Source organism: Protopterus annectens, chromosome 11.part0 (assembly GCF_019279795.1).
Source record: "Protopterus annectens isolate FY-2018-M chromosome 11.part0, PAN1.0, whole genome shotgun sequence".
NCBI lineage: Eukaryota > Metazoa > Chordata > Ceratodontiformes > Protopteridae > Protopterus > Protopterus annectens.
In genome coordinates this window covers 1323937164-1323963708 of record NC_056745.1, presented here as the reverse complement: position 1 = coordinate 1323963708, position 26545 = coordinate 1323937164, and the positions used below count along the sequence as shown (strand labels likewise).

The 26545-nt window shown below is 37.7% G+C and overlaps 1 protein-coding gene across 1 annotated transcript in view; it reads right to left on the bottom strand.

Annotated features, from left to right (window-relative positions):
- Window positions 1-26545, bottom strand: part of LOC122815068 — a 194020-nt gene that overhangs the window by 57925 nt on the left and 109550 nt on the right. Inside the window, exon 6 of the mRNA XM_044087311.1 lies at window positions 4879-5022. Coding sequence (XP_043943246.1) covers window positions 4879-5022 — 144 coding nt within the window. The remainder of the gene's footprint in view (window positions 1-4878; window positions 5023-26545) is intronic.

Sequence of the window (26545 nt, the reverse complement as noted above, 5' to 3'; positions counted from 1 at the left end):
TAATGCCCGCTTTGGCATGTATCTGTCCAGACACATGCAACAACTGGAATGCCCACAAAGCTACCTTACTAAAAGGATGCAAGGCCTAAACTGCATGTCTCAAAGTCCTGTCACTATACTTGTTATCCCACAAATTGCTAAGAGGTAACCTGGGTCTGACATACAAAGCATCCTCTGACCCTTTACTGATGGATTTACTACACCTCAGCAAGTCAAAAGGCTTCAGAAATACTCATTCTAGGGATCTAAACCTCTTCTGTAACATGAACAGAACAGTTTGGAGGAACAAGTATATTTCATAAAGGATACTGCTACTGTGGCACAGACTCCCCATCCACATAAAACAAAGGTCATCCCTGTCTATTTCCAAGCACAGCTTAGATCTATGGCTGGAAAACAGAAAAGCTATCCTAGGACTGCACCTGTAGTACTGGACAGAGGCAGTTTCTAAATGCTTCATCCTATGTATGGGTCCCCTCAAATTATCTGTGCTATGATCCCATAGATCTCATTAGAGGTAATATATAATTATTGACCATGGGATGGGTGAGTCCAATATGTAAGTAAATGGGATAGGGTAATTTGAGCACAAAAAGGGAAATAGTCTAGGCTTAAATGGCCTGCAAGGTCAGCTAATTTAGTACATAATGACTACCCTATGAACCTATTGGGTCTATATCACATTATCGAAATTCCAAAATATCGAACACCATAAGCTCGACCTTGGAATCTCAAATGTGATATACTCGAACGCTCAGAACAGTTCCAAGAATACACACACACAGCACAAGCACACCAAAATACATAATCCACACATACACACTTCACAGAACCCTACATTAAACCGTACATACACTACTAGCTATCCACTTACCTTAACCCAACCCTAACCCTAAGGTCCCTAACTATTGGACACTCACCTTACCCGCTCCCTAACCCTAAGGTCCCTAACTATCACACACTCAACTTACCCACTCCCTAACCCTAAGGTCCCTAACTATCGCACACTCACCTTACCCGCTCCCCATCCCTAAGGTCCCTAACTATCAGACATTCATCTTACCTTGGTCCGTTCGCACACTTACCTTAACCCGGTCTGTAACCTTTGCACCACAGTCGAGGAAATAGCGAAGCCGCAGAAACGGCCCACTGAAAACTTTCCCTAGGAAAATATTCGGTGTTCTGCATCTTTGCTATTTCAAGCGTTCGCTGAATAGGGGTCGATATTATAACATTCAAAGTTTTAAGACTTCGATGTTATAATATAGACCTGAACCTATTATTGTCTCCTTGTGCTCAGCACTTATTTTACAAGGATATATAGCAGGTATTAAAGGAAATAAGAAAACGTGATACTAGAAAATCCTACATTGGTAAGTGGAAGCAATTTTCTACTTGGTGTCTACCCAATAATTCGGGGCCCATTGGTAATTTTATACCAGTGATGCCCAAATGTTTGTGTGGGCTACTCTCCTTTGGCCTCATATATTCCTATAATGGTTCCTGTTGTTGCCGTTTTGGCATGTCTGTCCATGGATCCTCCTCTTTCTTCAATGTTTACTGTGAAACAGTTTGTGAAAGTTTTACACCTGAGATCTCCTCATAAACAGATTGCTCCAGCCTGGGATCTCAGCTGTGTGTTGGAGAAATTGATTATGTCACCTTTTGACCAGCTGATTTGAGGTTCTTAATTTGAAAAACTGTACTCATCATTGCTCTGACATCTGCAAAAAGAGTATCTGAGTTCTAAGCTCTCATGATGGGTGAGCCCTATCTCATTTTCCACATGGATATGGTGTCTTTAACATCCATATCTGACATTCATGCTCTGAATAGTTTCAGAGTTTACTTTGAATCAAGTTGTCAGTTTCTCAACTTTCTACACAGGAAACTAAAAAACAGAGAGCAAGGATTCTGCATATTCTTGACATGCACAGGCAGCAGAAATACTATCTTGACTGAACTAAGCACTTTTAAAAAAGCTATTTATTTCTTATCAAGGAGCTAAAAAGGGACATCATGTGTCTAGACAGACAATTTTCATGTGGTTGTCCTCAGCTATTGCATTTTTTGTTATTTCCACAATGGCAATTTAATTTCAGACACATTCTACAACAACCTGTCTTCTTCAATAACATACTGGAAAGAAGTGGACTCTAGAAGCATTCAAGAGGTAGCTACTTGTTGGTCCTTTTTCAAAGCATCACAAACTGGATTCCTTTTCTAGGTCCAGGTCAAACATTGTAAGGACCATTATCCAGGAGCTCCTGGATCCATATCCTTCCTCATCCAACATGGATAAGCTTTGCTAATCAACCATATAGCCTAAGGGCTACTGCAGCAGAAGGAATGATGAGCACACTACAGTTATGCAAGTTCCACTTACCAATAGCAGTAGATATTTGAATTTCTCACTGCTGCAGTAGCCACATTCACTCACCGACCCTCCAGTCTTGTATATAGCTGAAGATAGGTATATAAAGTTAGGTTATGTTTGCCTCCACTTTTATGATATTATGATTTTTAGTTGGCTGGTTCAGCAACTTTAGGCACTCTTCACTCTTTGTATGTGCAAGAAAGTCCTGAAGAACCCTCACCGTGGATTTCCCTCCTTGGGATTAGCCAGTCAGCAATCAGAGTGAAGGAGTGGAAGTAGACAGAGTTTTTTTGACATTGGGCATTTGTTGGAATTAAAACAGCTGCAGTTACATTTAAGTGCAACTTAACTGTACTTTGCCACCTTCAAAAGGAAGGATTGGCAATTACTCACCTGTGTTCTTATGGAATGTTTTTTGCATTACATATTTTGAGATGTGTAGTTTCAAGCCTTGGTGTGGGCGGCCGCAGTGGTGCAGTGGTTAGCATTGCCTCCTCACAGCAAGAGGTTCCACAGTTCGATTCTCAGCTGGGGTGCCTTCTGTGCGGAGTCTGCATGTCCTCCCTGTGGTCGCATGGGTTTCCTCCGGGTGCTCCAGTTTCCTCCCACATCCAAAAGACATACTGTAGACGGATTGGACACTCTAAATTAGTCCTAGGCATAAGTGAGTGCATGCGAGTGTGTGCCTTCTGTGGAAGGTTAAATGCTAGGCTGGCAACTTGACACCATAAAACTCCACTGCCAATCATGAGCAGACAGGTGATCCACTGTGGTGACCCCTAACCAGGAAAAGATGAAAGAAGAACAAGTTTCAAGCCTTGGTGTAGCCATTGTAATCTCAATAATATTGTATCAAATGTTTATTTTTTTAAACTTCAAGTAAGTAAAAGTAAATGTTAATTCATCACAGTATCACCAGAAAGCAGCTGTCTTAATTATCTGTGATACAGACATAATTTCTACAGGTTCACTTCATGATGTAGAGTTATGTCTTTACCACAAGAAAAATATAGCACTTAAACTAACTTTGCCATGCATTCTGATTTCATCATAGCAGATAATATATATATGTATATACACACACACACACACACACACACACATATATATATATCTATCTATCTATACATATATATATATATATATATATATATATATATATATATATGGGTTCCCTTTATAATTTTGAAATACTGAAATCCGAATTTTAGTATTTCGAAATAATAATACCGAAGCCCTGAAATGCCGAAGCACCAGAAGCATGAAATTCAAAATCCCGAAGTACAGAGATTTTGAATTAGCACTTCTGGTGTTGCGGTGTGTGAATGGATAGGTGTAAGTTCAAGTAATTATGTATGAGTGTGTTGTTTAGGGGTTTTAGTGTTTGTTAGTCTGTGTTTTGGCTGTGATGTATGTGTGCAAGGGGCTGTGAAATGTGTGGGTGTGAGTTACCTTTGTGTGTGCGATTGTGCATTCTTAGAGTTAGTATATATACATAGGGGGGGGTGTGGAGGGCACAGCCCCCCACATGGGGGGTGCAGGGGGGCTGTAGTTTAGAATTTTATATTTGAGTTGGGCGGGAGTTGTGTGTATGTGTTTGCGTGTGCTGTATGTGTAGTGTATTGTCAGGATTTTGAATTTCGCGGTTGTAGGGATTCGGTATTTGGAGTTTTCAGCTGTGTAATTTTGAAATACTGAAATTTGGGATTTCAGTATTTTAGTGAATCTATATATATATATATATATATTTATATATATATATATATATATATATATATAAAAAAAAAAATATATATATATATATATATATATATATATATATATGGTTCCACTTCATATCATCGAATTATCATTTCATTGAATTGCAAACCATCGAGACCAAATCGTCGAAAACCCATTTCATCGAAAACTCATTTCATCGAATCTCAAATCATTGAAAACTATGAAGCAACTACAAATAACATCCCAGACACTTTGTACTATGTGTATGCAGGGGGGCAAGCCACCCTGCACCCCCCATGTGGGGGCTCCGCCCCCCACACCCCCCGTAATTAAATATACCAACTCCAAGGTTGCACTACAGTGGGGGGGAAAAAGGTAATTTCCTAACCCCTACATAGTAAAAACATTGTGGAATGTTATTTGTAGTTGCTTCATAGTTTTCAATGATTTGAGATTCGATGAAATGAGTTTTCGATGAAATGGGTTTTCGACGATTTGGTCTCGATGGTTTGCAATTCAATGAAATGATAATTCGATGATATGAAGTGGAACCATATATATATATATATATATATATATATATATATATATATATATATATATATATATATATATATATGTGTGTGTGTGTGTGTGTTTGTGAGAAGATAGATAAGAAATATGTGTATCATTCATATTCTTGTGCCAGTTTGTAGACTTGCGATAAGAAATAAGACAAATCATGGATCATTTTTATCAATGCCATTTCAGATGCTTATTTCAAACATTGTTCTACTTACTCGGAACATTTGTCGCTTTCTCTCCCTTTCACGCCACCTTTCAGCTCTTCGTTGCAGATTAACAAGAGTCCTCATTGTGTCTTCCTTTTCCTTCTTTGATACACAAGCACATGTGTTCTCATACTGCAGCAATGCATATCTTGGCTGAAATGAAAATTTATGGCATCACCAACTTTTGTTTTAACTTATACTGGAAGTCTTGCAATTCCTAAAGAAGTCAGTACAAGTCTGCAACAAACATTTTTGATATGCATTATACATATGGATTCTAGTGTGGACATTGTCCTAATTTTTTTTGCATTAAGTTTGCTTGAGAATGTTTTTTTTATTTTATACAGCAATGATTACAAAAAAAAAATATCAGTGCAAGTTTTTAATAGGAGCCTTTTATCATTACAAGCCCCTAGAAGTAAAACACTTTTGTGCAAGATTCATGTAAGCTAATCAATGCCATATACATAAATCTTACTGCCTAAGTTATTTGGAAAACCCCTTTTGCATACAAAGTAAGATATGTTTGGACTTAGAAGTATTATAGTATATAGTTTCAAATACAAAATGAAGGTACTAAGTCAGAATATGCTAGTAATGTAGCATTTTACATTGCATTACATATGAAATGTAATAGAAACAGAAGGGATCCATTTATTCATCTCGTTTGCTATCATGATACAGCTGGTATTGTTTTATTGCCCATTTCAATGGCCTTTACTCTCTGCTATCTGTCCCATTACTTTTTGCAGCTTTACTGGACTTGCAGTCTACCAGTTCCTTGGTTAAACATATTCCATTCATCCACTGTCCAACTCTTGGTGTAAAATATTCCATGGCAAATTCTGAAAGAAAGAGTACAGATGTTCCCTGGTCCCTGATCAGAATTTTCCTAGTCTGTACTACCATTGGTCTCCCCTGAAAGAGGTATTGATTTAGTGAGACTAATGTGGTTAACAAAGTGTACATAAAATAAAATACAATTATACATATATTTTTATGCTCGCAGTGATGTTTATCCCTGTCTCTAGTAGTTATGCCCCCTTCATTCCCTCCTTACCTTCTTCCTCAGTTTGACTGTCCTACACTGCACACACACACACACACACACACACACACACACACACACACACACACACACACACACACACACACACACACACACACTCACACACACACACACACACATATTTTGTTGAAAGGGAAGCAGAATTGACCAAAATATTTAGCCCATAGTTTGATCACCAACCCTTAGAATAGTAACATTGGCTCTCTACTTCATGAATCATTTTCTTATTTGGTACATTACAGAATCTTGTTCACTTTCACCGCTTCCTCTAGGTCTAAAGTTGATATTTCATTTATACAGTGATTAGGACCCCCAGGTCATTGTCTAACTTGCTGGTGCTGGTTTTATCACACACACAAATCCAGACGGTACTTAGTTATAGATACTATATATGGACCTTACAGCTTGCAATACAGCAATTCAGCTGCAACTTATGACACAGGTTGAACTCTATAGTTCATTTTGAGCAATATATTATTATGCGGCATGCATTAGGTTGTGCCAGTTTTCCACTGTCACTTAACACATTTGTTTTTTTTTTCATTTAAGAGAGTTTTAATTTTTTCATGAAATTAGTGGAACTTGTTTTGGCTCGGATCGTAATATGAAGAAATTTCCAGATGGATGGAACTAGCTTATGTAACCACTTTTGCCATTTTTTTATGATTTGTGGCATAACAAATGTGACCAAACTATCATACTGTCCCAATGGCCATAAACGTGTATTTATTCATTGGCCCTAAATGTGTATTTATTTATTTATTGTTGATTCTCTTTGCCCATAAGCATGTGCATTTATTTATTTTGCAGGTTTTTCACCAGCTGATTCCCTTTGACCATAAGCATGTGTACCTATTTATTTACTTTTTTTTTTTTATGTTTGTCTCTAGCTGACTGTTGGTCATCAGCCTGCTCCAGGCCAGTCAATTCATTTGATCCTCATCATGAGGTCTTACTTGACTTGGACAGGCCATCATTTAGACAACCATTGGGGTGATGTGAGATTTTTCCTTAAGCCTAATCTTCCCACACAAATGCCCACATAAGCAATTAAAGACTCCTCTGCAATGGACTTTCCATGTTGGCCATCTTTTTGGAGTTGTACTACAACTGCCTTGGTTGACAGGCCTGAGAGGGACAAAAGGCTATCAATCAGCCTACAGTAATATTGCTTCAGAAGAGATGATAGGCCTGATGCCACTTATGAAAACAGAGAATCGTATTTGTATAACTATGGGCCCTTGTGGTATGCCCAGGCTGAAGGCACCTGCAAATGAGATCTGGTTGCCATTTTGGAAAGAAAAGGTGTGGCTATGAAAACAGCCTGACATACAGTTTAGTACATCATCCTGGGATCCTAGTCTCTGGAGCTTGAGCAACAGGAGTTGATGACTAACACCTTTGAATATTCTGCTAAGGTCAGTAACTATCTCACTAGTTAGATTTCCAGCATCTATGTTGATGTAGATTTTATTTGCTTTAGGGCAGTTAAGGTTTTATGGCCACCGCCAGATCTGTGCTGCAAACTATTAAGAATGCTATATTTGCTACTGTACTTCATTATTTGTTTCTGGAATAGTTTTGTTACTGGGCAGAGTATGCATATGGGGTGGTAGTCTTAGAGTCCAGTAGGAGATGGTATTTTGTGAGAGAATATGAGAACGTTTAAACTGAGAAGGAATAAAACCAGAGTTTAGTGAAGAGCTAATTATGTGACAAGTGCTTTAAGGCTGGCTGAAAGCTTTAGAAAAGAGGGATGTAGTTCAAGGGGAGTTGGGGTAAAGGTTTTGTGTAACTTTTTGGGGTATTTCCTAAATATGTTGCTGCTGATTTTTTTTTTTTGGAAGTAGCATGGAGGATTGACATTATTAATAGGTGGCAAACTGGTATGTGGAGCATTGTTTGTAGTATGTAGGGCATCATTTTTGGTATGTAGGGCATTATTTGTGGCAGAATTGTTGTTGTTTTAATGATGTATTACTAATGGAGATGACCTTGTGATTTTATTGGAGGAGTCAATGATTGTTATATTCTTAGTTACATGCAAAAATAGTCTTGAGGTTGAGCACAATGCAGTTTTTTTCTTTTTTTAAGATATGTGGGCTTAGCTTCCTTTTTTAGTAGCTGTCAGGTTTGTTATAAATGTATGAAGGTTTGATAGCCTTGATCATGACCAGCACCTTTCCGTTTTTTACATGCTTAACTACATTTCTTACAAGCTTGTTTTATCTGCTTAGTTATCCAAGTGCAATTGGAGCTCACAACCTTTTTGGTGGAAAGTGGGTAAACTTTGTCAAGAACTTGGCTTAGGTTAAAGTAAAAAATATCTAGAGCTTTTATGGGTTCTGCTTGCTGACAGAGATGGCTCTAGCCAATGTTTAAGCTCAACTTCAAACTCATTTTCTCTAGAACCAGAAATGGTTATGGTGGTAATTTTGGAAGGATATGAGATAAAGGGGAAAGGAATTTGTACTATAAGATATGATAGGTGGGATTGGGAGTGGCTTAATGTGAGTTAGCAGGAGTGGTTAGGTGAGAATGCAGACTGAGAGGAGTTAACATTACCAAATGGGTATAGCTGAGAGTGGGAGTGGTTATGGATAGCAGATAAAAGGTGATTAGAGAGTATATATCAGGAGCAGTGGAAAGATGAAAGATGGGAGGTAGTTGTTATGTGGTTAATTGATAGGAGAATAAATCTGATAGTGGTAAGATGCATGGTATAGGATAATGGTTAGTAGTTTAGAGAAGTGGTTGGATAGATAAGATATTTTGCTTGATCTTTCTGGCAAATGAAGAAAGGTGTAAGCATCAAATGGGAGAAGTCTGGCAATCTCCTACTATACAGGACGTGAGGTAGCACTGGTAGTTGTGTCTGGACAGAATAAAGAAAGTGAAGTTGAGGGTGAGTTGAAACTGAGGCAGGACAGAGAATCAAAAGTGAAGGTGAGTGTTACAAGGCACAGCGGACTATGTCAAAGCTAGAAACATTCTGTAATAATCAGTATAATGACCATCAAAGACAGGAAGCATGGTGGATACAGGAAGGTCAGTTATAAACACAAAAATGTGTGGCAACTTCTTTGGGGGATGATTGGGTGATTTATAACGGAAGAAATCCAGAGAAATGGAGCAATGTAAAATGAGCTGTGGAAGAGTGGAAAAGTCACAAAATATGGAAGTTAAGTAAGATTAATTTATAACTCAAGCTTGCTTATTATGGGTGTAGTAAAGGCAGTATAGTACAAACTTTCACCATTAGTTGGCTTTCCATTCAAGTATGTGTGTGTGTGTGTGTGTGTGTGTGTGTGTGTGTGTGTGTGTGTGTGTGTGTGTGTGTGTGTGTGTGCGTGCGTGCCTGTATGTCTGGCGGGGGGGGGGGCTGCAATCACTTTCACACTATGGCATCAGCCTAAAGAAGGGAGTTATAATTCCTAGTAATAGGAGAAGTAAAAGCTTGCATACTTCATACAGTACAAAATTTATAGGGTTGTGCTTCTACTGTAGGCTTCTTTTGCACAATTATGTCCACCAATTTTTACCACCTTGAAACAGATGAGCTTTTTTTTTAATTGTAATATTAAGGGGAATTTAGGTAGGTGGAACTTTTGGACAATACAAGGACTTTTGGACACAAGAACAAACTGATTTATATTATTACTTCTACTACAGGTTTCCTGGGAATGAGTGTGTACATTTAAGACTAGTTAATATTATTGCATTGTTTTTACTTTATGTATCTGTCATTCAGCTGTGGATTGATGTGAGTATGATATACCAGAAACAATGGCATCTTCTGTACTGCATTATAAACAGTACTATCATATCTTGTCCTGAACAACACTAATATAGCAACAAATTCATTGGCACAATTGCAGGTACTTATGTTGACATTTTGAAATTGATAGCCGCTAAATTTGGTCTGTTCCAGCTATCTCTGCAAAGTAGTGGTACACTTATTTTATGTTTGAAGACAAAACAGCAAAAAGGTAAAATAAACTTGGAATACTTGCATGAAATAAGATGTAGTACCATGTCAAGATTCATAGAGAGGCACTGTACTTCTGCACAAGGCTTGCATAGCTACAAGGCACTGCATGGCAATTCAGGGAAGCAATGTGTATCCATATAAAACCATGCAGTGCTTATGGACAGCTAGCTGCACTTTCTAGTCATGCAGTATTACGGCACATGTAGACAAATTGGTGTGTAAAATATATGCTCAAAAGTGCAAGTAGGAATCCAGAGTGTGCCTAAATACTACATAACATGATCCTGCAAGAGCAGATAGTATGAAACTGACCAAAATATCTCAATATAAAACAGTGTTTGCAGCAGCTAGGCAGTGCTTATTGCCACTTCCTTCATCAGATAGGACCTAGTACTACACCAGCTTAGTAGCCATGTTTTGTTAGCAGTTATGCTACTATGGCATCCATAAAAAGTAAAATCTGTTGGATTCATGAAAAGGGAAAGAAAGGATTGTACAGGAAAGTAGGAAATGGTAAAGCAAACAGAGAATCACACATCAAAAGAATATGTGGTACAATGAGGGGAAAGAGAGAAACTTTTTGCAGGGGCAGGACTACTTTTTTGGAGAAAAGGGAAGAGGGAGTGGTTGAAAGGGAAGGCAAGATAGGAAAGGGAGATATGATACAGTGTAATCGTACACAGAAAAATTACAGATTGGCATAGAGAAACAGGGTAGAAGTGCACTACATGAGAAAGGGAGGCATTGAGAGGATAGAGACAGTCAGAGGGTAGACAGATGTTAGTGGGGAATTCTGGTGAATGCAGAGAATATTGGATGGGATACAAGATGAAGACAGTGTACATGTAGCTGTGGATAGCATACAGTACAAGCATCTGATGTTTCATCTCCCTTTCAGATGGACATTAGAGGGATCCATCATATGTGAAGGATCAGTGTGGACAGGGGTGTAAGCCACACCTTTTGCTAATGGCCCAATGATAGGGGTTAGTCAGTGGAGTAAGTGTGCTATTTACCCAAGGAGGGTCTCTACACTGGCCAGATATCCATCTATTTTATTTTCTACCACAGCCATCACTACCTTCTCTAACCATAGTTGAGACACCTCAGGCAATGCAGGTGGGCAACATGCCATTAGTGAAGCAGTATCCCCTCCAGGAAGGCACTTCTAGCCTCATTGGGTTCATGTGGATAAAGCAAACTTTTCTGAATGAGGTTGCTCAACACTGGGGAAAATGAATTCTCCACTATTGATAAAAATGTTTTCAACAAAACATGTTAGCTGAAACAGCAATCAGTAAAAATCAACATCACTAAACCATACATTCACTCCTCATCACCCTCATGCTTCTCTGCCACAACCTCACCCTAGACAACACATGGCAAAGGTGCCTGTGGTGCAAATCTCTTAATCAAACTTGCAGGGAGATGACAAAATAGGACAATAGTCATAAGTGGCTTTATCCTAACATTGGATAATTTAGCAGACACGTCAATCCTTATGACGTTCCAAGGTTTAGTATGATGATGTAGAGCTAACCTTGGTTTGTTTGGAAATCATAGGAATTTTTGTAATTGTTTATGTTCTTTGTAAGGGACTTAGGATACAGAGTCAAAGCTTGTATTATTTTTCAAATTAAAATAGCTGGTACTTCAATGGCTATAACAAATAAAATAGGAGCAAGGGGGCAGCCCTGTTTAGTGCCCTTAGTCATGGAAATGGATTCAGATGTGAAGGACCTTAATTTAATGTAAGTTTTGGTATCTTTATAAATATTTTTAATAAGGGAAATTAACTGTAAAGGAAAATCAAGCAATTCTAAGGCTTTAAATAAATTATCCCAGTTTAAAGAATCAAAGTTTGTTCAATATCCAGAGTTATAAGAGGAACTTATTTGTGTTTATTTACAAAATCTATAAACTTTAGTAATATTTAATGTTGCCATGAGTTTGTCTTTGATATGCAAATCCAGTTTGGTCTAAATTAATGATTTGATATATTATTGTTTTTAATCTTTCTGAAAGGACAGACATGAAGATTTTATAATCATTATTTAGAAGAGATGCAGGTCTGTATGAAGAACAGAGTTGAGGATTTTTATTTTCTTTTAGTATGGATGTGATTAGTGAATATTTCCATGAGGGGGAATTAGGTCATGTGTATAAACTTCTTTAAGGGTTTATGGAAACATAAGATAATAGATGAGGGAATAATTTATATACTTCTGTTATTAGTCCATATATACCTGGACCTTTATTAGGTTTAAATTCTTTGATTCTGTCTGTAATCTCTTTAAAAGTAATCTGTTTGTGTACATTGTCTTTATGTTCAGAGAACATCTTTTTAAAAAAATGACAAATCTTCCTTTTCAGATTTCTGATTTAGAGATATGCAATGATATCTGAAAACACAAAGGATGTCCCAAATGTCTGTGTATAATTTATTAATATCTTTTATTTTTAATATGCTATTTATTTTTGACTGTGTTTTGACTCTTTCAGTTAGATTGTCCACATGTTTGAGAGACACATCATAAGAGGCTACTTTTTCTGAAGTTGTGGCTGTTTTATGTGATAATATATCCATGTATCTCTTATTTAGATTTTCTATTACTTTTACTATAGACATAATTTATTTTATATTTAGCTTTAGTCTCTTGACATTGTGATTGTATGTTTATTAGTTTTAATTCCCATTCTTTTGTTTTCTGCTTATACCAAACTAGAATTTCGCCAAAAGTATAAGATGATAAAAAAGCCCAGATCATAAATATCTGGATCTCTTTAAAAGGGTATATTTTTAGCAAAAAAAGAAAAGAAAACAAAAAATAATACTCCATCAGTGTTGTTTCTAAATACAGATTCAGTTCAGAAAGGAGCCAGGGTTTGAAATCTTTTAATTTTAATATATAAGCAGGTATTCTAGTTAAATAAGGTAATTTCTGAAGAATATATGGAATTTTAGAATAAGGTCATCATACTCGGAAATGGGACACGGTATAATACTGAATGTGGATATCTTTGATATTATGTCCTGGGATACTAGTATTCTATCAATTCTAGTTTGTGTACCATATTTATAAGAGAAATGTGTAAACAATAATGATTTGACATCTCTCAGAGTGAAGACATCTTTTAAGTTAAGATTTTCAGTCCAGTTCTTAAGCACTTTTGCAGTTGAAGCCATTGCTAGTTTTCTTTCAATACTAAAATCTGAATTATCTAATAAACAATTGAAGTCACCTACTATTATTAAAATGCCTTTATATTAATTAAGAATAATGTCTATGTGTTTTTTAGCTAAATTTTGGCCCATCCCAGGAAACCAGTATACGTTTACACCCAGTAATCTGCCATTATGTTTTACAACAAAAGTTGAGAGACCATCTTGGGCCACATATTTATTGACTTTCTATGGTGGGATAGCATTTTTCCATAAAATCACTCCTCTTCTCTTGCTTTTAAATAAGGGCTATGCCAAAATTCAATAATCAGTGGGATTCCATATGTTATTATCTGCATATTTAAAGTGTGTTTCTTGAAGGAATAGAACTTGAGGTTTGTTTGCTTTTAAATGATGAAGCAGGTTAGATCTTTTCCTTGGATTACTTAAACCATTGACATTCAAAAATAACGGAGTTCAGTCTATCCATAAAGTACAGCAACATAAGTCAGTCGCATTAAATATTATATAATTATACCTCTTCTAATTTTTTGCAGCGTTAAAACCCATATTTCAGGTATGATAAAAAGTAAAAAGTAAAAATAATAATAAACCAAAGAGAACAATTCTATTAAATAAATGGACTTCACATATTCCTAGCTAGTAAATGTAAGATCCACTAGACTGTCCCTCACTATCTAATTACCCTAGAGCTTATCAAAGAATATAGAATTAATAGGATTAATAGAACTCTGCAGCAACAGTCTAATAATATGGAGATCTACGAATTATAAGGATTTTGTATTTCCAGTGAGAAGATGGTAAGCATAGAAGTGGATGAGTCAATTGAATCAATTTTGGTATGAGAAGAAGGAGTGAGATGATAAAAGTATGTTTGTTCTCTTATATTAAATCTAGAAGTCCAAATGAACAAAGAAGAACTAATTATATGTGTGTGTGTGTGTGTGTGTGTGTGTGTGTGTGTGTGTGTGTGTGTGTGTGTGTGTGTGTGTGTATATATATATATATATATATATATGTATATTTATATATATATATATATATATATAGATATATATATATATATATATATATATATATATATACATAATGCGGTAGTGCATTGGTTAGCATTGTCACCTCACAGCAAGAGGTTCTCTCTTCGATTCATGGCTGGAGCGCCTTCTGTGTGGAGTCTGCATGTTCTCCCTGCAGTCAAGTGACGTTTAAAGACATGCAGGTAGGTGTGTGTGTGAATGTTCTTTGAAGGTTGGGCACTGAGCTGGCAACTCGGTACCGTAAAAATCCACTGCCAATTATTAGTGGACCGGAGTTCTGCTGTGGTGACCCCTAACTGGGAAAAGCCAAAAGACATTAGTATGTGTATAATATATATATATATATATATATATATATATATATATATATATATATATATATATATATATATATATATATATATATATATATATATATATATATATGGGTCAACTAAACAAACCCGAAATCCCACTTACCTTTCATATAACTGAGATGACAAAGCCAACAACTCAGAAGACCGACCACTTGGAACACTGATTTTCAACTCCAGGTAAGTAACTACTTGGCCACCATGTTGAACTTTGCCCCTTACCTCCACAGTAGCATGATCTCAGAGTTGGTATATTTAGTTGGGGGGGTGTGGGGCGAAGCCACCCATTTGGGTGAATGTAATTTGCTTTGGTTTTAATTGTTTTTTTGTTTGGCCAAGCGGTTAATTACCTGGAGGTGAAAGTTGGTGTTTAGGGCAGTTGGTCTTCTGGGTTTTTGGCTTTGTCATCTCGGTTATATGATAGTCAGGTAAGTGGGATTTCGGGTTTGTGTAGTAGACTCATATATATATATATATATATATATATATATATATATATATATATATATACATATATATATATATATATATATATATATCCACAAATATATTTTCCATTTATTATTCTCCTCTCTCCTTTGACTCCTGCACTGTCCATTCCTCTCAGTCTCTTTTACTCTTTCATTTATTACATTTCCCTTTATCTTTCTCCCAGTTTTTTTCTTTTTTGTACTATCTTCTATTTTTTTTCCATTTTTCTTTCTCTCTTACCCCTTTGATCCTTTACTTCAAAACATGTAAATTCCTCCTTACCAGCACCACAATAAAATACAGTGAATAAGAACAGATACCCACCATGTAACTCTTGCACTCTTCAGCTCATCCTGCATTGAAACATTATTATGGTTTAAAATAACATTTTCTGTGATCAGAAAATGTAAATAATGTGGTTAAAGAAAGGCAGTCTCCCTCCTGTGCAGCATTCTCAGCCCAAGGTGATGAGAGAAACACAAACCCTCCATTGTCAAACATAACGCTGCTAAGAATGTCACTAACACAATACAACAGGGAAGGAAAGCACACATGCATTCCAAACAAATGAGTGAAATCTCCCTTGCCACCACAACATGAAGCAAGCAAACAGCATTCAGATCAATGCTAAAACAAACAGGCAATGACGTTTATGCCTGAAAAACCCAAGATTCAAAAAAAAAAAAAAAAAAAAGATTTAACAGTTCACCTTTGATTCACGGAATCCCCCGTGATGATCACCACATGAAAATAATAATGACCCATGTAATGCCAGCCAGAGGAAAAAGTAAATGTCAGTAAGCTAATCTCACAGGTGCTGCACACTTTGTCAAGTGCTAACAGACAAGGTTAAACAAGCGCCATAACAGAGCTTATGGAGAAATTAACAACTGTCAGTTTAAGGCAGGAAATGCTTGTATTAATATCAGAAGTAATCTGCTATGTGACTGATACTTTTGTGAGAAGGAAAGTTGATATCAACTTTTACAAATAAGTACAAGAAGTGATGAGGTAAATAAAATGTGATTCACTCTTGCTATCAGATGAGACTGAATCAGGTAAGCTTACAATAATTACAGACAGAACTATTGGAGGTGTCAGGATCCCATTGCAGATTACTGGCATATGCTTTGGGCTTGTCACACAAATCAGGAATTATGACCCAAAGCACATTCTGTTGCTATCACAGCAGTTAGATGCAAGATTCTTCTACATTTGATTTTTGGGGGTGGGGCTTTAGGTATTCTTCGCAGAAAGTATGTACTCAACATAGTGATGAAGTGGCTAAGGCAGGTTTCACTGACCATTGTTGTTATCATATTTAAATATTGGAAAGCAGTACCTTCACCAGTATGTCATGTCAACCTGTAGTCAGGCTAAAATGGGGAAAGGGGTCTTTAAGGTATAGCTCAGTATTTCAGGAATGGTGGTGTACATTGCTATATTGCTGGGGTAATAATTTATAATAAGAACTATTGTTAGAAGTTACTTTATATATGTAGGCAGTTGTAAATATGTCCCTGATTCACAGTTTCATAATTTCCTATTTTACTGCTATACACTATGTGAAAGTTATTGGTTTGAAAAGGACAATTATGGTTAATGCTTGCTGTTATGCAACGTGAATAAATTTCTCAGTGGAAAGACAATATATGTAAACTTGCATAGTCTTGGAGGAGAGCTGCCATATTCTATGACAAGTGCATGGATCTGTGATGATGTACTGCATACTTCAGCAGCATTATTAGAAATAATAGAAGGCATTACATGGATCTATAGGCAGTCTGAAGGGGCACACAGAATTCGGAAAATGAGTAGTACGCTGTTTTTTTCTCTGCCTTCCAAAGCATAAATCTCAACTGCTCTGCATTGGTGGAACACTGCGATTCTGCCCTTTCAATTTGTATCTGCTCCACTGGTCCAATTTAACCTGTCACAGCTCTAGTTTCCTCTCTTTCATTGGCTAGATTATACAACTAATGAAAAGAGACTTTCTGGAACTCAGCATGGTCAAATGGGCCAATAGCAGATGTAACTTGGTATTTTGCAAAAGCATGAAAGTACTTAGTGGGCTGAGAAATGCTTTTATTTATTTATTTACTTTTTTATTGTAATTGCATTTTGAATGAGACAGCTTAACCAGGAAGACAGCCATACTGAGCACCTGACAGTAGTCACTAAAGCTAGTACTGTACAGGTAGATTGTAAATGACTTAGACAATGAAACGCACACGAGGTTTTAACATTCAGATGCACATGAATTTTGTTTGGTATCATGCCAGTGGATTTGGGCTTTGGGAGTCTGCCAGTATTGCTGTGTTTTTCTGTTTAGCTCTGTCATGTCTGATGAGTCAAAACTGACAGATCAGCCTACTTTTCTGACTATACCACTGGTCTTTGCCACTGGCAAAGGAGTGATCAGACATCTCAAGTTTCATAAAAGGAAGCCTGAAGGAAGCTACAAATTAAAGTCTTATGTACATGCATCTCAGATGTCCCTGATTTTGCAGAACTTTTCTGACTTTGCCTCAGATGTCTGCCCTGTCACTCATAATATTTTGATTTTCTAGTAAAGTGCTGACGATTCTAGTCAGTGGGTAATGTTAGACACTAGACTGCCATCCCTCTTATTGTTCAGAAAATGCTTGTTTATGTAAAATCTGTTGTTCCTTTAACTTTTTAAGTGAACCAGAGTAATATTTAAAACTTGTCTCTGAATTGGGACCTTTGTTCCCTCATTATTTTTGATTTTGCCCCTGATTTAAGAGATATACTTGCACATGGTATTTTTTTATTTTCTATAGATGTTCAGGTTGTGAGCGGAAAGGCTTCCCTAAATGACACTTGCTAAGCACTATACTTATTGCCTTATAGACTGAAATGCAGAGACATTGGACAAGCTTCTCTTTTTGTTTCAGCAGCTGGCTGACCATAACTTAGAAAACTGTGGTGTTATTATCGTAGCAGAAGACATATAGGATGTTGTCACTTTGTTTTGTTCTGAGGTTATTTTTCCTTTCATCTACTGGTAGTGAACAGACTGCTTTGGTCTATATAGTTTTTAACCAGGATATATAATTATGCACTTCTCTCTTTTTAGAAAACATAGATTTCTAATTCCATCACCACCCTTGCAATCTATAATCACCGCTGCAATACTGCTGCTTATTGTTTGCAGGGGGTTACAATTGGCTGTTTTGTACTTATAGAAGCCTGCATACATGCCTCATATATTGTGAAGGTTCCATAGCCTACTACAAAAATCATAATAAACTGTTCACTGCTGTCTTTTTCCAGGTCACAATGAGGTACATATTGGTAATTTTCTACTACTTTACTGAGTTAATCACATTTACAGCAAACCATTGAGAAAATAGTTGCACACAATAATAGGTCAGCTCTACTAGAAGTGCTCAAGTCCTAAGCTCTTAAAATTGCTGCCTCAAAGCCAGGGACTCAAGCATCTTGTAGCTCATGTAGGCTGCCACTTGTGCTCAACCTCAAATATGAGTTTTGTTAAACAGCTACCACATCTTACCTGAACACATTTTTCAAGTTCAAGCAATATAAGTGTGGCAGTCATGGGGAGTGGGAGGGAGCAGCCGAGGAAATAATGTAGATGTAAAACTGATTCACTAAATGGGGAAATAATCATGACCCATAAAACAAGAACCTCTCTTTATGTCACCTACCTTTACAAAAATACATAAAACTCATTTTTGGCAGCAAGCATTCTTTCATCTGCTCTATTTGCCATTAAATTATTCCTTCATTTAATGTTCCATTCCAGTTATTTATAAAATATGTCTGATTAGAAATGTTTCCATGCAATTTACAATACCGTTTCCCTGCATATACTTGTTTGTGTGTATGTATATATGGGTGTGTACTTGCACACATACCTATACAACAAATGAACAAATGTGCATATGCTCATACTTCCTGTTGGGGAGTAGTTCATGATTCGACAATGGCATATTACAAATGTTAAGAGAGAGCAAGACAAGCAGCCAAAAGTGACTTAAAGGCTTCTTGTCTTCATTGAGAGCGTGTCCCTGAAATCTTATTCTATAAGCTTTGCTGGGGATTTTGTACTTATCTGACTTCAGATTATTTATTTATCTCTCTGTTTATTTCCATTTGACAATCAGGTATGTGGGCCACAACACAGGCCCATAAGGGCAACGGCTTATTACATTAAATATTCCAAAATATCCAATTAGTAAAGCAAACTGTTTGCAATGTAAATAGAAAATACAGTACAATACAGATTTACAAAAAATATTTTGAGTAAACAAATATTTACAATACAAATAGAGAATGGCAGCTGCAGATTTACAAACAATATTCTGAATGTACGAATTTACAGAATTTAGCAGTGACACCTTCATTCTATAATGGGCTTATAGTGTGCAATGGCAAATGCTTTGTGCTTTACATTTGCCAGAACAAATATTCAGGAACATTATAGCTAAGTACTAGACTATTTGCCCTTGTGGGACATTTTAAGTCTAGCCAATTTCTTCTTTTTTAAAAGGTGAGAATCAAACTGTTTACTGTGTCTATATACTAACTCACAACCCCCTTAGAGGGATCCCCAACCCACACTTGTTAAAATTCCATAATATTTACAGTACAGCTTTTGATGACAAAGCAGCAAGAACAATAAAATGCATACCGAGGAAGGTAAAAGTGACTACAGTGTGAGTATTGTGTATAGCATCAGTACTGTGACAATATGCTTGAAGTTATTTCCTTTATAGCAGGTGCTGGCAAATTTCTTAAGGACAGTCTCTTTCAGCTTGGTATGTCAAAGTGATAAACACTTGTGTCTCTGTGGTTTATTTCATGAGGAATACTAAACTTTTCTCAAAATTTGAAGTAATAAGGGCTATACCTATGTCTGGGCAATGATCTGGAATTTGAGAAAACTCCAGAAAACTCAAAATCAGTTGTTTTATTTAAAGGAAAGAGTGGTCTACAAGTTTTTTTTTTGTTTTGTATGGAAAATCATACAGATTTATTGTTTATAGCCATCCTCATGTAAAATGCATTATGCCATACCTTGTTGTTATAAAAGAAGATATTACTTAGAGGGTAATGGGGATTTCCTGTGAGCTCAGTATTATATAATTATGTGTTTAAAATAGGTCTGTTCTCTATACTCAGATCAGTGGAGTTAACATTACATGAGCTTGGTCAAAATACCTTATAAACAACAGTGTGAATACATATTCTTGTAATGTATGCACTTGAGCTTATAGGTTCATAGGTTTATAGGTAGGCACTAGGCTATCTGCCCGAAGGCATTTATAAGCCTAGCCAGAATGTGTTGGCTTTGCCGCCTCCTTAGATTAGATCCCTGTGCCTCTGTCCAGCAGATCCACTGAAGTGATCCCCGAGGTAAACTTTCTGTTTCCCATCCACTCGTCAAGGTTTCTTTTGAAGAGTGTTAGCGAGAAGCTCTGCCTAATGTAGATTGGGATCTTGTTCCAAAGCTTGGGAAGTATCTGGGCAGGGCTCTATCCCTCCAGCACATCCTATTTATTGTTGTGGAGAGGTTTAAATCCCTAGAGCATGTGGCTTAAGGGGATAAGGTTTTCTTTAAGTGGAGCATGTCCATCAATTCTGGGTTGGACATGGCCTTGCATGTCAGGCAGAGATCACCTCTGAGTAGGCGGTATGCAACCGAGTACAGCTGGAGTTTCTTCAGTTGAGCTGCATAGGGCATCTATTTGAGGCCAGTGATCCTCTTGGTGAGGTACTTCTGTGGTCTTTCCAGCTGTTGCAGGTTTCTTGTAGGGTACATCCCAAATGGGGCATTGTACTCTATGATGGGTCTGATGAATGATGAGTAGAGGGGTACAATGACCTCTTTTGATCGGGATGCGAACCCTTTTGTGATTAGGTGGGCCACGTAGAAGGATTTTCTAACCACTTTGGCAATGTGATTATCAAAGGTGAGATTACTATTTACTTGGGTCCCCAGATCCCTTATTACTTCTTCCATATTTAGGGGACTACCACCTTTGTGGTAGTTTATGGGTACTTTGTTTTTTCCAAAGGAGATGACTATGCACTTTTTGGCATTTAGCTTGAAGCAATGATTTTGACACCAAGCATCCGTCTCAGTGAGACCCTTTTGGAGGATGTCTGTGTCAGCATGAGAGTCATTTATAGCCCCTAGTTTGCAATCGTCTGCGAACTTGGTCAGCCATAGTCCTCCTGTGCTTGCCTGTACCTCTGAGAAGTATATGCCGAACAGGAGGGGTCCTAGGACTGAGCCCTGGGGAACACCACTTGTAACTGGTTTAGAGTCGGACCTAGCTCCCGCAACTCTCACCATGTGGGTTCTGTCCGTGAGCCAGTTAGCAACCCATCTTGTGACGTAGGGGTTTATGTTCAGGCTGGTGAGCTTGTCTATAAAACCAGAATGGGGAATGGTGTCGAAGGCCTTTGCAAGGTCTAGGTAGGCTGTGTGGACCACCTTTCCCTCGTCTATAGCCTTGGTAACTGTCTCAAAGAAGTCCACCAGGTTTAGAAGGCATGATCTGCCCTTAACAAAGCCGAACTGGGTAGGGTCCAGTGTTTGGAGGTTCCCAATGTCTCTGTTAATGAGTTCCATGATGATGCGCTCCATAGCCTTGCAGACCAAGCTAGGCAGGCTTATAGGGTGATAGTTCCTGGGGTCTGTTGTGGCTCCACCTTTGTGGAGCTGAATAACCATTGCTGTGCGCCACTCTATGGGTACGTAACCTGTGGAGAAACTGAGGTTGAACAGTGTGTTTAGGTGAGGGATTAGTTCATCTTTGAGCTTGTGTAGGACACAGCCTGGGACACCATCCGGTCCCACTGATGCTGCATTTTTGGCATTGGAGAGGGCTGTTTTAACCTGAGTGTCTGTGATTTCAGGGACTCTACATTCTTCTGGTATGGTTATGGGCCCTTTTTGGGGTGAAGTTTGTGCTGAACTTGTCTGCCAGGATGTTGGCAATATCGGTCGGTTCAGTGTATTTTGTGCCATTCTGCACTAACTCTGAGCAGATCTGAGAATTGCTGCTTAGATTCTTGACATAGCTAAAGAATGCCTTGCTGTTATCTTTGGAGTCCTTGGCAATTTTTCTTTCGAAGCTAGCCTTGGATGATTTTACGAGGGATTGTAGTTTCTTGCTGATACTGATCAGGGATGTCTTCCCATCTTGGGATTTTACTCTTTTCTGTATTAGTTTCCTCCTTCTATTGTATAGCTTGCTTATGGAAGGAGTTAGACTGGTTTCCTTTTCTTGAAGGAGTGAGTCTTGGTTTTACTTGAGATGGCACAATCCATGCATTCTTGTAGGTGCCCATAGAATGCATTAGTAAAGAATTTTGCAGTTTGGACAGCATTATCCTTCAGCATGGGGGCTTTGAAACTTTTCACCTTGGTCTTAAGTAACGTGAAGTTTGCTTTTGAAACATTTCTCATGGTGGTTTCCTTGTCCAGGGGTTGGGATGGAACGTGGATGTCCAAAGTGATTTGTTTATGGTCAGATCTAACCAGCGAGAGGTTGACCTCCAGTGTGGAACACCAGTCACCCATGTTGGTGATGACCAGGTCCAATATGTTGTCACCTCTGGTGGGAGTGCTGACCAGTTGAACCAGGGTGTTTGAGTTTATAAATTCTAGGAAATGTTGGGCAAGGGAATTAGTACTTGAGTAGTTCTCCCAGTTAATGTTTGGGTAATTGAAATCACCCAATATTAGGGTGTTTGGTAGGACCTTTATGTTTCCCAGTGTTTCCAGAAATGCGAAATGGGGGTCCTGGAACATGGTGGGTGATCTGTAGCAAGCTACAATTTGAATTGCAGTTTTGCTCATTGTTAGCTGCACGTGGATGATCTCTGAAGCATCGTGATGTGCCACTAACCTGGAGGTGTGGTTATCCTTGATGAATATGGATACGCCGCCGCCTTTTGTATTTCAGTTTGGGTTCTGTAGCTGAAATGTATGGTATGAGTTGTAGCCTGGTAGTGCTGGGGTGCTCTCTGGAGTCTTAAACCAGGTTTCTGTTACTGCACTTACATCGATTTTCTCCATACTGAGGAGTGCCTCGAGTGCATGCATTTTGAGGTTTAGACTTCTAGCATTGAGTAGCATTACCCTCAGTTTTTTGTTACTTGTGCTATTTACAGTGGTGGGTTTGTCTTTTGAGCCTTGCCTAAAAAAGGCACTATGGGGGTGGCAAGAGCCTTGGCCAGTATTCGAAAGCCTAAGGGTGACAGGTGCAAGCCATCTCTAGCGAAGCAGCGTGGCTTGTCGAACATGTCATCCCAGGTGGACAGACACTGGATCCCCTTTGAATGACACCAGAAACTTAGCCAATTGTTGAAATCGAGAATTTTTTTCTTTATGCCGTGGTATCATTCTTGGTGAGGGCAAGATGCTACTCAGGGTCAGGGTCATACCGGCCTGGGCTACATGATCAGAGAGCTCTTCCATGTCATCTCTTCATGTATTCCAGGGAGGTACCCCTCAGGTCATTCACACCAACATGGACAATGACAGAGTCATATTTGTACTTGTTCTGGAGTGATCTGAGTGCTTGTGTTATGTGGCAGATTCTGGCACCCGACAGGCAGCTAACAGTAACCTTCTCCTTATTCAGCTTAGTGAGTGGGACATCAGTGTGCCTGACTATAGAGTCACCTATTACTAGTATGTTGGGTATGTTATTTTGTATGTTTTCATGTATTTATGTGTGTTTTTTGCCGGTGCTGTTTTAATGGGTCTGTGTGAGACTGGTGGTGTGATGCAAGTATTTCCCTTCTCCTCTTGACCGTCTGATCCAGTCTTGGGTTTAGAGAGCTTAGCCTCCAGTTTGGCTATAAAATTGGATCTCTCACATGTATTAGTGTTTGGTGGTAGGAGGAGAGGGTCATCTGTGTACATGAGGCAGTTGTAACATTGCCTCAAAATGCCCAGATTCACCAGTTGGACTGGAGAGTACACCTGAAACTGCCCTTTGGACATGCCTGGATAGGTACAGTGAACTGTTTCACTGAATGGTTGGTAAGGTCAAATAGAGAGCCTTGTCCTTCTGTACAGTACAGGAGGGTCTAGTGCTAGGGTTTATAAGTGCTTGCTATAAGTTTTGAACAAGTGCTTGGCTGAGAAATGAATGGCTTGAATGCTTAAGTTGAAAGTTTCTCCCCGGGCCTCCACTGAAAATTGGCTTTGCTTCAAGTCAGACATTCCTGGTAAACAAACGTTAAATAAATAAATAAAATAAACAATATCCACCTTCCCCATGTTCCAGTACTTCTTAACATATCTCTATTCCTTTTCTGTACATTCTTGATATTATTCAGTGTCAACAACCTTCATGAGGAGGTAGCAATAGTCAGTCAGCACCTATCATCCTTTACATATTCTTTAGAATAATGCCTTCTTGTATCTCCCCTGATCCATTCACCCTGTATCCATGTAGCAATTCCTCATGTTTTCCAGCATCTTTTTTTAATATGGTACTCACTTGAAATCTTTGAATTCTGTTGAGGTGTTACAATGTTCCTAGTATACTCCACACTTTATTTTCACAATATTATAGATTCTCGTCTACTTTAGTCCAAGCTACTACTAATTTGTGATACTACTGAGTTTGATACACAATTTCCTGGCAAATAAATCTCAAAACTAACAGCTGGATTGCACATGCACTCATAACACATACAGTATAGATGAGCCTTTACAGATTATAAGCAAAATGTCCGTAAAGTAATATAACGTCTTATCATAGTGTCAGTGTTGTGGATGCAGAGCAGGCAGCTTATTGCATTTAAATGTGTAAATGTGGCCATTGCACTAAAGGAACTGCAGGCATTTTTATACAGCAAATACTAGGAGAAACTGATAATAGCCTCTGTATAGCCTCAGTTAGGGTATAGTGTCAGTTGCCAAGGAAATAGCAACAACTGTCCTTTATTTGTTATATATCATCATGTGGTCTTTTGAATTACAGACTTAAAAACAGTGCAAAATGAAGAGTAAATATGTCTTAGTGGCACCAGTACTACAGATGTTTTGCTTATCAAAGCAATTTCTCATTAATAAACCACAGTAATTTCAGGATGAAACCATCATTTAAGTAAGCAGTATGGGTGATCATATTGCTACCTAATTCAAATAATAGTAAATTTGGTGGATTGAAACCATGAAAAGGATTTACTCTGCCAGAACTCAGTGGCTCTAATGAAGTTGTCATGTATGTTTTGAGGCTAGAATACCAAAGTCATGAGAACAATACAGAAAAAATTCTAAATTCTTCCTTATACCTTAATCTTCCTGTAACACAGGCCAATGGGATATATGCAAATGACCCCTTAAGGACATCAAGTGTTTCAGCTATATGGCTTCTGAATGTCCATGACTTTTTAATTTTTCTTTTTAAGTCTTTGTCTATACATTCAGGCCAATAAAGCCAAACCCCACTAGCTGTGGTCATGCATGTTTCAACCTTCTTCTGACCTCATCAGTACAGCATAAGTGGACTGTTTGGCTATACTTCAAAAACACATTCATTTAACACGTAAAAAAAAACATTTTTTGAGTTATTGTCATATTCGTATGCATTCTATACTCTAATCCATCTGGAACTGATGCAGATTTCAAATATACCTTCCTTAAAATACTTTCCAATTCTTCTACTTTAATCTTTTTTTTCCAAATCTTTATTATATTTTTCGGGAAAAAAAAACATTTATTTTTAATTTCTTACTAAATTGCATTATCTGTCTCCTAAGGTTTACTCTATCATAATTTTCTACATTTACCATATTCTTAGCTTGTGTACTATGCAATACATCTGATGTGTCCTTTATTTGCTTCATTATACTGTCATTTTCCGTAATAAATTTGCCCAATTATGGCACAATTTCCTCTTTTTTTCTTATAAAAATATCTTTGCTTACACTATAAATGCTTTATTTTCTCTTGTTTAAGTCATATATTCCATATTCTTTAATAAAATAACTTTTTTCACTCTTCTGCAAACAAACATATCCTTATTTAATTTTTCATATTCTATTTTTCATTCCGTCTTTTACTATTCTCCTAAATTATATAAAATTTTTTATAGTTTTGCTTAAAGTGCAGCCACTATTCTGACCAATCTTTATAAAATGACTTAATTTCTATATGATCCTGCCATAAATTTCATACAATCTTCCCTTCATCGGATCTATAGTATAACATCGAAGTCTTACAACTTTGAATGTTATAATATCGAACCCTATTCAGCGAACGCTGGAAATAATGAAGCTGCAGAACATTGAATACTAAAGTATTTGGTGGGCCATTTCTGCAGCGTCACTATTTCCTCGACTGTGGAGCGAAGGTTAAGGACCGGGTTAAGGTAAGTGTGCGAATGAAGGTGAGTGTGCGATAGGGACCTTAGGGTTAGGGAGCAGGTAAGGTGAGTGTGCAATAGGGACTTTAGGGTTAGGGAGTGGGTAAGGTGAGTGTGCGATAGGGACTTTAGGGTTAGGGAGCAGGTAAGATGAGTGTGCGATAGTTAGGGACCTTAGGGTTAGGGT